Source organism: Mustela nigripes, chromosome X (genome assembly GCF_022355385.1).
Source record: "Mustela nigripes isolate SB6536 chromosome X, MUSNIG.SB6536, whole genome shotgun sequence".
NCBI lineage: Eukaryota > Metazoa > Chordata > Mammalia > Carnivora > Mustelidae > Mustela > Mustela nigripes.
Genome location: NC_081575.1, coordinates 19324265 through 19336858, shown reverse-complemented (window position 1 = coordinate 19336858; position 12594 = coordinate 19324265). Strand labels below are relative to the sequence as shown.

General features: G+C 45.9%; 1 protein-coding gene across 1 annotated transcript in view; it reads left to right on the top strand.

Annotated features, from left to right (window-relative positions):
• The first annotated feature begins 6857 nt into the window (after positions 1-6857).
• The window catches only part of ARHGAP36 (Rho GTPase activating protein 36), a 33479-nt gene continuing 27742 nt past the window's right edge, over positions 6858-12594 (top strand). Inside the window, exon 1 of the mRNA XM_059385081.1 lies at positions 6858-7010. Within this exon, the coding sequence (XP_059241064.1) occupies positions 6953-7010 (58 nt within the window). The 5' untranslated portion in view covers positions 6858-6952. The remainder of the gene's footprint in view (positions 7011-12594) is intronic.

Below are 12594 nucleotides of genomic sequence, written 5' to 3'. Positions count from 1 at the left end.
CTCTCAGGGGGTAATGGCAGCTAAACCAATGAACCAGAGTGGCTTCCCTGCGAATGACCAATAAATCACTTGGGGTCCAAGAAAGGTGGGAAACTCCTCAGCAAACAGTGCTCAGGACATTTTCTGTGACCTCCTCTGCCTCAAATGTCCATGGCTCACCAGCCACACAGGCCTGGACTGACTCGGCTCTCAAGGTACCGCTTCCAGATTCTCCCTGGCCCATCTCAGTTTCAGAGGGAGGTCATTCATTCCAATGGGATGTGACAGGTGCCATCTTCAGGCGTCTGGCTCTGCTCCCAGCGGCAGAGACTATTGCTGACTACAAATCCCCTGAATGCCATGCTGGTCTGAAGAGAGCACGCCCTAGGATGAGCAGATGACCTTTCAAGAGCCCACGAACCCAAGTTGGGATGACAGAGTGATATAATGGGACGGGCCCTGGACTAGAGGGCTGGACACTTGGCTTCTAGTCCCATTTCAGCTATTAACTTGCTGGACGATGTTGGGTAAGTCACTTTCCTTCCCTGAATCTTAGTGTCCACCCTGAATGTGAGGAGGTCAAACTAGATTATCTCTAATAACACTGTCAGCTCTGAGAATCAAACTCTGAAATTTAAAAAAGTCTATTTTTGGAAAAATTCTGATTTGAATTTTTGGGGGATTCCTTCTCTAGGGCTTCCATTTAGCTGCTTTGCTACCAAATCTATCACCCTAAACTCCCCCTCAGCACACATGGCCATTTCCCAGCACCCAAGCCCCAACTAGGACATCAAAAACTGCTTATAGGTCCTGCCTGCCTCTCTTGCTGAGCTAGTTCTGTTCCTGACGCTCGGTCGTCTTCATGGAGTCCTGAGGTGGGACCCTCTAGGAGGGGATGTGCCATCGATCCCCAGATTTTAGGATAGGCAGTTAGGGTGGCTACTTAGATGGAGAGATTTCCCCCAAGTTTGTATTTTCAAACTTTTTAACATATAATAAAATGGAAAGAATGGTACATGAAAACTTGTACATACCCTCATTAACAATTTGCCATGTTTGCATGCTCTCTTTCCCTTCCCTCTCCCCCACTTGCTCCCTGCCATGCTCTCCCTCTGAATGTATATTGCAGATATGACACTTCCCTCTTAAATACTTCAGCACATATCTCCTAAGAATAAGGCTGTTCTTAGCCAGGAAGCTTTTTTTAAGGGCTCTGCAATTCTCAGCTAGGGGGATGTCTCCAGTCTCTAGAGCACAAAGGTGGACAGAAAGTATATGAGGTCTAAAGACCAGATTTCAGTCCAGATGTGGGTGTGTGAGAAGGAGCCAAGCATAGGAGAAGGAGGTACAAACAATGGTTCAGGTACAGTTTCCAAATTTTAAAAAAAAAAAGGAAAAAGCAGAATGACCTTAAAAGTCACTTCCTTTCCTTGAACTTTGGTTTCTTCATCTATAAAATGGGAATTGTGCTAGTCTTGGTCCTGCCAACCTTCCAGAGCCTTATGAGGTTTGGATGTGAAAATAGATTATGAGAGCACATGGGGAGCTGCCACACTTAAACATGTAAGGGCAAGTGATTTGCAGAGCTGACCTTCTGAGCAAGTAAAGCTTCAGAGCAATACTTCCCTGGCTCCAAGCCGAGAAGACTCTGTTAACACATGGAAGTGGATAGTCCCCTTGCTCAACCCCCAAACTCTTGTTACTGGAAGCCCCAGAATTTTCATCTTTAATAGGAATCTCCGTGGCTTGCGTCTCTTGCTGTTTTTCAAGGAACTTAACACACACCTCAGTTTTTCTAGTTCATTTTTTGGATAAATCCATTTTCTTTTATTGATTATGGCACAAACCTGAAAGATCACTTCTCTACTTTTTCTTCTTTCTGCCGTTTCTTTCTGTGTTCCTCCTTATTTTCTACTATTCCCCCCAACCTTGTTGAAGCTTCTAGAGTTAGAAAATTCTCTCATTCTGCCTACCCCTAGCTCAAAGAGTAAAATGCTTTACAAAACTAAGTGAACATTTGGGATTTTTAACTTGATTTTATCTTTTCATTCAACCAGAGGGGGTATGTGTGTGGGAGATGCACTTGTCAACTAAAAGCAATTTCTCTGCCTCCCTGGGGACTGAAGCGTAATCGTAGCTCTGTCTTCCTGGTGTCAGGATGAAACTTGCATTTTCCTGAGTGGTGTCAGCACACTGACAGACAGCTCCTGGGATCTAGTGAGGGGTACTGGAAAAGAACGGGGTGGTGACAGGAGGGGGGGGGACAAGATCTGGAGGCTGGTCTTGGCTCATCTCTCCTCCTCTGCCGGGCTTTGGGCTAGTCACTTACTCTCTTTTGCCTCAGCTTTTCTAACTGTAAAAAATGGGAATAATTTTCTCCCATTTCTACCTTATGAAGATAGTGCCAGGACCTTGTCAGGCTTTGGCTATATGAAAATGTTTGGAAGCAATAGAGTTCTGGAAGGAAAAATGTGCTATGGAAGCAGTGTATCCTAGGAATGCTAAGTAGCTAGAAAGGAACTTCAAGTTTCCCTTGTATAACCCCATTTGAGAAATATGAAGAAGCTCGCCCCACCCCCATAATTTCGTTATGCTACCATGAGCCCAGATAAATCTTTCCCAAACAGAAAAGCAGAGAGACAAAGTCCTGGGGTCCTAAGGCTAACAGCCACTTTGCAAGAGCACATATGATCCCTGTGCACACCATGTAAACCTTTCTAATGGGACTCCTCAAAAGGAGGTACTGGGAGACAAGGTTGCTAACCTACCAATTCTGTCCAGGGCCCTGGAGGCAGAGTCCTTTGTCATCTCACCCCTAAAATTGCAAAGACCTTCATAACAACCTGTTGAGGGATGGGGATCCCCATTACATAAAGGAGGAACCCAGTATTCAGGTTGGGTAGCAGACCTACTTGCACTCATTCAGCCAGTCAGTCAACAAGCTCAGACTCCCACCTGATATTTTAACTTAATTTTTAAAAATTTTTAATATTTTTATTAGCATATAATGGTATTTTAACTTTAAATGCCCTCCAGCTGCCTTTGCATAATTCAAGGAACCCAACAAGTAGGGAGTCCAAATGAGATAACCAGACTGAAAAATGCTATATAGACATACACCAGGATTCTCAGAAAGTCCAAATGGATAACTTATGGAAAATCCAAATGGATGACTTTTATGCTCACTTTGAATACCACTGGACCCCATCAAGTTTTGAGGTTTGCTCCATTTTTCCTGCTACATATTTACCCACACCCCAAAGGGAAGTAGAGTGGGGTTCAAGGGATCAAGCTCCCCAAATGGCTGCCCCAGCGCTCCTTGGAGCTGGAGTGCAACAGGAAGACATCATATTCAAGGGTCAAGGGTTCTCAGGGAAATACATCTTTCTACTATACTAGAGTTTCTTTAACTTTATTGGCTGTAAGAGCCTCTCTGGGAGGCTTGCTAAAAATGTTTTCTGGTCCCCATGCCCAAAAATTCTCATTCAGTAGGTCTCAAGTGGGGACAGGGAATTGGCATCGTTACAACACATCCAAAGCGATTCTGACACATCGGTGCAATGGGCCATATTTTTGAAACCCCGATTCACGATGAGCTGTCGTTCTTGGAATCTCATTTAATTAGCAACTGTTTGCCTGGTTGACAACTACTTTTGAGCCTTAGGGAAAAAAGATAGGAAGGTCTGAAGTCTTCCTTCTCACAGTCAACAAGCCCCTAGTTTGATTTCATCTCGTGCCTTCTTCTCAGTTAAAATTTGTTTTCTTCCTGCTAAGGACCTCATGGTAGACAACGACCTAAGTAAGGAGCAGGGTGTTTGGCACTTAATTGGAATTGCAATGAAAGACCCTCCAGAAGCAACAAGCTGTCAGGCTCTAGGCTGTTAGAGTGAAGGCAGATAGACCCAACATGCCCCTTGTGAGTACACCTTAGGGTAAGAGGTTGCGAGTCCAGGCTAGCAGGCTTCTGATTGTGTGAGGTGGATGCTAAGGGCCTTTGCATTCTTGGGAATGAGGTATCATAGCTGGTTATGTGCCTCTGCACAGCAAAGGAGTCCTGCATTTTACTCACAGACCAACCTTCAGCTTTTTCTGGGTCACCAAAGCCAGCCCCAGTGCCTTGTACCAATAATACAATCCCAGCCAAAAGGTACCAGTCACTCCCCTATCCTTTCTTTAGCAGAGACAAGGCTGCAGATTTTCTTTTATATAAGTTGTATTTTCTTTAACTCCAGAAATAATATATGTTTATTAAAGAAAGATTGGAAAATACTAAAATATGGAAATAATAAAACAGTTAAAAATTGTCCATAATTGCATTGCTTAAATACAATCAATATTAAGATTCTGGTGTGTCTCCTGTTAGCTTTTTTCCACCGATGTGTAGGCTTATTATTTCTTTGTACTGTTTATGTAATATTGTACGCACATTTTGCATTTTGATTTTTTCATTTAAAATAATCAAAAGCGTATTTCCAGTTTATCATATAGGCTTTCAAATTATACACTTAAAAATAACTGCAGTCATTCACTGAGTGAACCGACATTATATACATAGCTCAATATCTTGCATACAGAGAATATTTGATAAATATCTGTCGAATGAATGGATGTATTCCCCTTTTATGTGACATTTAGTTAAGGGCAAAGGTTCTCAAAGGAAACTGAGCACTAATTAATTAAGTGGCAGAGGAGGCGGGTCAGAGAAAAAGAGGGCAGGTGAGAATTGCTAATTCAACTGTTAAGTACATTTTCTTAAGATTTCTGAACTTCATCTCTCTCTCTCTCTATTTTTTTCCCCCAAAGAGTTGGCCTTGGTTTGTCTGAAGCTTGTTCACAACTATTAATATCCCCATTTTACAGATGAAGAAAACCAAGCCTCAGAAAGTCTTCCTAAGTAATATTCCTGAGATGACATAGTACAAAGCAGAACCGGGCTTCCAGTCGAGGTCTGTGAAGGTCCCTGGCTTTGTCCCTTTACCACATCACATCTCTTGCCGAAAAAGGCAACAAAGGATAGCTGTCATGGGTTTGTGGCTCTCGTAGAGCTATTCTGGAAGCAGAGAAACTTCATTTACTGAGGCCCATTGGATGGGACTGGGCAGGCAGCCTCCCCATGAGGGAGCCAAAAAAAAAAAAAAGTTCATTCAGCTGGGGAAAAAAAAAAGAAACCCATTGATGCCATGACAAAAGCTGGTGGTGGATAAGCTCATGGGAAGAGGTAAGGCCAAGATTTCAATATCCAAGGCCTGAAACTGGACATTTCTAGATGTCAGACTTGTTTGGCTTAGATGACTGGGTATTTGTACAACAGAAATTGGTAGAAGAGCAGGTCTGGTGAGTGTTTGTTGTCTTTGATTGCTTTTAGAAAACAGAGAAAATTGGAAATGATTTAAAAATTGGTGCAAAGGCATGGAAGTACCATGTTTCCCAGAAAGGCAGGAAAATGAGTGGAAGGAAGCCCTTTAAACTGACTAGAGCGCAGCTTTGCTAAGAGTTGCATAACAAAGTACAGGTTATTCTTCCCTGTTATGCACCCCTTCTGCTGCATTAATGCTAATATCAGTGATTAACAAAGCAAATGTAATAACTCCTCTTCCCAAAGGACCTGTGTTTGCAGTTTGCACTCCTCAGGCTGGCAATCAAGCTGTTGGAAGAGGATTTTTCATATTTCTTGCTACCTCCTCACTAGAATTTTGATGGACAGAGCCCCATTTTCCCAGTGGAGAAAACCAAGGCACAGAGTCACGTCCCTACAACTACCAATGGAGGACTGGGGGAGAAATTAATTTGGGCTTCATGGACTTAAGCAGCTCAGGGCTGGTCTACTACTACCAGATGCCCTAAACACTGAACCCCTTATGGTACTTGCCCCCATATGTATTTAAAATTTAAAAATACAAGGTCACAGAAGAAGTGTAATAAAATCCAACACAGTACCACCCCCCATTGAAATATCAAATATCAAATTCTTTCTAAAAATAAATGTTGGTGCCCCTCCTATGCCAGTGCCCTGAGCAAAAAGTATAGGCGGCGGAATCTGTACGTCAGCGGCAACTGACCCCCCCCCCCATACTTATACATACTTGACAATGCATTCGCAACTGACCCCCCCATACTTATACATACTTGACAATGCATTCTTTATCCTCACTTGGAGATCAACCCCCTAAAAACGGAGGTTCTCAGGAAGCATAGCATCTCCCTCTTCCCTGAGGGAACCGCAGGGCAGGGGCAGTAAAAGTACTCTCAGCTTCGGGGCTCCATGGGGACAAAGCTCTTTTTCCCCTACCACATTCTTGGTTCTGTAGAATGGAACAGTGATTTAAAATCAATTTTGGAGCTACCAAGAGCTGAGGTGATGCCTCCCCTAAAACAGAAGGTTCCGATTCAGGGCTCCTGGGGCAGACACTGCTTCCCCCCTAGACTGGGTCTCCCGAGGGCAGAGATGATGTGTCCCCGCAAACATGGGAGTTTGTAGGGCTGGGATACAGCCTCCCGCTCAGATCTGAAGCTCCCTGGGACAGTTGCACCATCTCGCCGGCAAACTCCTTGGGGCAGGCTGGCTTTTATGCACTCGATCGAGGGCTCCTGGGGGCAGAGCTCTCCCCTCCCACTCAGATTCGGGGCTCACTGGGGCTGAGGTTGCGTCTCCCCTCAGACTCGGGGCTCCCTGGGGTAGGGGCAGGGTCCCGCCCTCAGAGTGAGCTCCCGGGGACAGGAGCTGCATCCTGGCCTCCCTCCGGGTGGGGGAAGGGGCTGTGGGATCCGCAGCCTCTCCTCCGGCGGGAGGGTGGGGGTGCTCCCCTGAGGCCCTGCCCCCTTCGTGACAAGCCCGAGGTGTCCGGTGACCAAGACACTCCGAGCTGGGTGCAGGGTGCGGCTCAGGGCGTGGTCACCGGGGGCTACTTAGGGCGGCCCTGTGCGGGGACCGCGCGGAAGCCAGCTGCAAGGCGGCCGGCACTCGGCGCGGGTCATGGCGTGGATCCTGGACTGCCTTTTCGCCTCGGCCTTTGAGCCCCGCCCCCGCCGTGGTGAGTGGGGCCCACGACTAGGGGGGCTGGGGTGCTCTGGCCCCGGGCGGCCGGCGCTGCAGCCCCGGCTGGGCGTCCTGGGGCTTGGCTCGCCGCCCCCTCGCCTCCCTTCCCCGCTGGCTTTTAGCTAATTGTTCCTGGCTCCAGGGACTGCCCCGTCGAGGCCCCGCATAAATCACCAGCTTTGCCGGGAACCGCGAGCAATCCCGCTAATGGCCCGGCGGGACTCTGGGCGAGCGCGGGGGCGGAGTCGCTGGCTCTGCCGTGCAGGGAGACTGCGGAGCCCTGGGGCCCCAACGCGCCGTCCCGCAACCCAAGGACCCTAAAGCCCCGAGGGGGAACGTCCCTGGCAGGGCGGTCAGGGCCCAGGGACTCTGAAGATGGGAGTGGAGGGGGTGTCCTTCCGTCTGAAGCTTGTCCCTCGCATCCCAGTCTCAACTACAGAATATCACCGTTGGCCCCTTACCGTCGTCGAATTCAACCCCTTCATTTAAGAGATGGCGACACTGAATCCCAGAGACGGCAAAGGCCTGCCCAAGGTCATATAAGGAGTTGGCAGCAAATCTGGTTCTGCTGAAGCCCTGCCAACAGCCCACTGCCCCAAACAGCCCAGGGTCGAAGACCGGAGGTCTTTAGTCTGGGTATTTCCTTGGGTGTCTGAAATCAATGCTCGGTTCCCCTTTGCCTGGGGAATCGAGGCCATAGGTGTGCAAAGATCACAGCACGGATCAAAATGTGTGGGTGGCATTTCACCTCTTTTCTGGAACGGCTTCTATGAGGCACATTTTGGAAACCGATTGTTTTTATTTTTCCTTAAAGTTTCAGGAGACTGACTTTTTTCTTTTTGAGATTTCCCAGGACCCCCACCCACACTGTCCTTCACTCCCCCTTGGTAGGCCCCACCCCTTCCAGGCTGCCACCTGCCCCCACTGCCACCTGTTTTTCCATAGTCTCCACCTCCAAAATCTATATTGGTGAGAGTGCGTCATTGGTCACCAGCCATAGACCAAACCTGGGGCTGTCTCTTCTTTCCTCTGCCCCCTCACGGGCGGGGGAGGAGAGGCAGGGAGAGGGTGGGCCTCAGCTAACTTATTTCAGCAAAAATTTGCTTTTAGTTCTTGTCAGCCTCAGCACCCTGCTGAGAATCATCCCAGGAGTCTGACATACTGTTAAGGGACTACAGCATGCTTAGCAAATTCAAGTACAGTCTCTGGCAAGCCTGAGAAGGAAAGAAAATTTAACTTTTTGTTCTGTATGTTCTTTCAGGTTTATGTGATCCTGATAAATTGGAATAAAGGGGGGGAGGGAGTTTTATAAATGCCTTTTAAGGCCATATGGCTCAGGCACCCGATACCAAAAGGAGTAAGGGGGACCCTTCCACCCCTACCTGGTCTACAAGATTGTGGTGTGACTCCAATGAGATCAAGGATAAGATGGTTCCTTTATGAATACCCTATTGGGAGCGGGTTAGTATCACACAAGGAAGCCCACTCCCACCTAACAACATTCTTGTCCATTAGAATTTGAAGGCTTTTTCTTAAACCAAACCCAAATCTATGTCCTTCTGGCCCTGGTGCTGACCTTCATGATCCTTCCAAGGGAACAGCGCCAGCGCTCCCTGTTCCGCCACCCCCACTCACCCCGGTTCTTATCCAGGCCAAACCTCCCTAGTTCCTTCATCTGTATAACATGTGACATGGCTGCAAGTCTCCTACCCGCATCTAGCTGCTCTTCTTTGAACACTCTCCAACTTGTGAATGCCTAGTGATCTGGCCAAAAGAGGACTTCCAGCTGTGCCCCTGTAAATAGAGTCCTGGACGGCTGACTTTCCCTCTTTTGGAAACGTACATTGCACTCATGGTACACAGATAAGTAGCCATAAATTCACACATATATACACATTTCCACACTTAACACATGCCCATATACAAATCACTAATGTGCAAACACACACGCTTCACATGCATAGCGTACTTTTCACACAGAGTACAATATGCCCACACCACACATGCACATTCTATACACAAATCCCATGGACATGCCACACAGTTCACACAAATAGTTTATTTTGAAAGTACTTTCGACTGAAGCTTCCTTAAAAAAAAAAAAAGAAGAGGAAAACCCAAGTTCTTTTTAGAGTCTCCATTCTGTATTTAGTAGGTGTTTGTGTTTGAACCCAAGTGCAAGACTTTAGATTTGCTACTGAATTTCCAGTCTGGTAAGACCTGTGTCCCCACATATGCTGGTGGCACACCACTGCCTACCCCAGCTCTAGTACTCATCCAATAGCAGCCAATTATCTATGACGCGCTTCCAAGATGCTGGGCCCTAGGCTCAATCCTTTATGTGTATGATCTCGTTTAAGTCACACAACATCACTCTGCAATAAGTAATTAGTCTTTGAGTACAGTTTTGTTTTGTTTTGTTTTGTTTTTTGACCAGGTAAGAACCCATTCATTGCATTCCCCCCTGACAAATGCCGTGTAACACGAAGCTTAATTATTGATATTCCATAGGGTTATAATTGCCCAGGGTGCTCCCTTCAGATGCCGTACAGAAATCCTCTGGCATCAGAGGTGGGGGAAAGTAGCTGGCCACCGACTGAAAAGAGTGGAGGAAGTATTCTAAATGTTCTTTAGACCACATATCCCTGCTTTCTGAGGAGACAGTTGGTATGTCAGAGTAATCTTTTGAGGTTGTCAGTGGACAATGGACAACCATACGAAGACATCTGGACAAGGCATCATTGAGATCTGGGAAGAATGGTGGCTTAGAAAGGTCTTCATTCCCAGAGAAAGGGACAGCAAAATTGATCCACTTGAACTTGTCTCTTCCAGTTTGCTTTTGGCATTGGATTTAGTCTCAGACAGTTGGGCTTCTGTAAAGCAGCCAAAACTCTTAAGCTGAAGGGACCTTGGGGCCCACTTTATATACAAATTTGATCCTTTCTTGGAGATGGGACCCAATCAATTTGCTATGACCAGGCCTGGTTGAACTGTAACAGGATAATTTTTCAGAGCTGGAGCACGTTTGCCAGTGTGACAACCCACTCCCCTGGTCATGCTATCTGACTAGCACCCCCATTCACCAGTAGCAGGACTTCCCAAAATTCCTTTGTAAATCATTTATTTGCACCTCAAAAGACATTTATCTGTAGGGAAAAAAAATGTGCCGCTCTTGAGCTTAGGTTCCTGGGTGAGCCCACTCTTTACCCACCAGGAGGCTAATATACAGAATCTGTGTGATGAAAACTGGCTGAAAATAAAACTTGCAAAAAGTACCTCAGACTCCAGCAGAAGAGCTGACATTCATCGAGCTTAAATATCAAATGACAAAAAGCTTATTGGGCATTGATAGAGAAGGACACCAGGTCCCTGAGGGTGATTATGGCAATGTGAAAGCAACATTGTTCCTTTGTTCACACTTATCTACTAAGATGACCTAAACATCCTACACTAGCGGAATGGTTAAACAGACTGGATGACATACCACTTATCAGACTAGTCTACAGCCATAAAGATGGTGTTCATGAAGACTATGTAGCAATGTGGGAAACAGTATGATTACAATTGTGTCAAGTATGCATTTTTGAAAGAGTGGAAGAAAATTCAGCAACAAGGTCAAGTAAGAGATTCTATGAAGTGGGGGTCAAAATAGTTATTTCTGTTTCTTAAAATCTTTATCAGGTTTGTTTTTACATCACTTTTGTAATTTAAAAATGTTTTCAAAAGGTTATTACAGGGCCTATGATATGCAAATAGTCCAGATGACAACCTAGAATCCCACTATAAAGTGTTTAAGGGCTTTTTTCCTTCAAATTTTAGTTTAAATGTAATTTCTAGATCAGGTCAGCTAAATGTGGTCTCCCTAATGACCATGAAGTGTCCTCTAAAACTGGGTGGGAAGAAGCAGAGCTGGTTTGTGTCCCAGGCCTGTTTTTGTAATGTTGCTGCGAGCAAGTTATTTAGTCTCTCTTCAAATGATGTAATAATGCCTACATTTCCAGGTTATAAATAAGAGTAATCATATTCATATGGTAATATCAATTACACTAAATATCCTCTATGGTTCAGGTATCAAAGATGTGCTTTCCTTCTCCAAATATTTACCATGGACCAGTCATTTTACATAAATGATCTCATTTAAAATTCATTACAACTCTATGAGGTAAGTATTATTACCAATATTTTAAAGACAAAAGCTCAAACACAAACCAAAAGAAGAAGAAGAAGAAGAAGACGACGACGACAAAATCTCTGAGAAGTTAAGTAACTTGTTCACTGCCACACAGTGGCTGAGCAAGGATTCTGGCCCTGTTTGATGTGATTTCAAAGCTTGAGTGAGATTAAAAGAGAGAACATCTGCAGAGCTCCTAGCCCTGTGCTGATATACAACAGACAATTACTGGGTGGTCTGTATGAGGTTGCTACTGTTCCCTTGCCCAGAGTCCAAATTCTGGTCTCCGATCTATTTGATTACTTATAGATTCCTTTCTGCGAAGAAGTGCACATTTCAGCTGGAAGATGCAGTGCAAATACCACCTGTGTCCTCATTGCCGGGGCGCTGAGTCACTAGGAAACGCTTTCTGTTTCCTCCTGACAGTATCATTTGTTCTCACATGTATCAGCAGAAGTAGGTAGATGGCATGTTTGATGAGCCTTGGCAGCTACTGTCAAGTCTCAGATACATCTCTTGGAAACCACACGGCTTGCTCAGCATGGGTGCCCAATACCCAGCCACCAATAGGTCCCTGCACTCAGGGAAGCTTTGAAAGTGGCCAGGGACTATGCTAAACCCCTGGGTCGCCAGAGGTATGGTATGGCTGACCCTTCATTGCTTCTGCTCCCTCTTCCCTCCTCCAAGTAGAGGTGGCAGGGCCTCCTCAGAAGCAGCTGTGAGTAAGCACTGGAGAAGTTTTTCTAAATTCCTAAAACCTCAGAGGGACTCAAGGAGAAATAATGCTGCATGCTGGAGTCTGGGGGTCAGTGAGTGGTAGCATGCACATGCACGATGAATAAGAGGGGTGGGGGAGGGGAGAAGGTGAAAGCATCTTCCAGAGACTGGAAACGCCTGGAGCCCAGTCTCTCAGAGCTTTGTCTGGCCTCGAATCTCAGTACTTCTCTGCTTATTATACTTCTCTGGCATTATATCAACCCCCCATCAACTTTTTAACCTTCCCCTACCACCTCCTGCTTAAAATGCAGCTTTAGCTTGTAGTGACTTGCTTTTGTCTCTAGAGGGAGGCAACAGCACCAGGGAGGAAAGAGCACAGATGGGGGTCTTCTCTCACTTTACCATTTTTGGCAAAGGGTAGATTTTACTTCCCTTTAACTGAGCACAGATAAACAACTAATTGGAACTTTATTTGCGTGCTGCAAAGTTTATCTCAGAAAAATACCCATCATCTCTCTCCTCATCACCCCATCTATCTCCCAACTTTGGTGGCTACTAGAGAAAAGGTGGCCTTTGAAATCCCTTTTAATTTCTAAGGTAGCGGTGAATAAACAGAACAGGAATTGTGGGGGGGGGCAGTTTAGCCAGGAAATAGTCACGCTGCAGTGAGGGTTGGGGAGTTCAGGACATA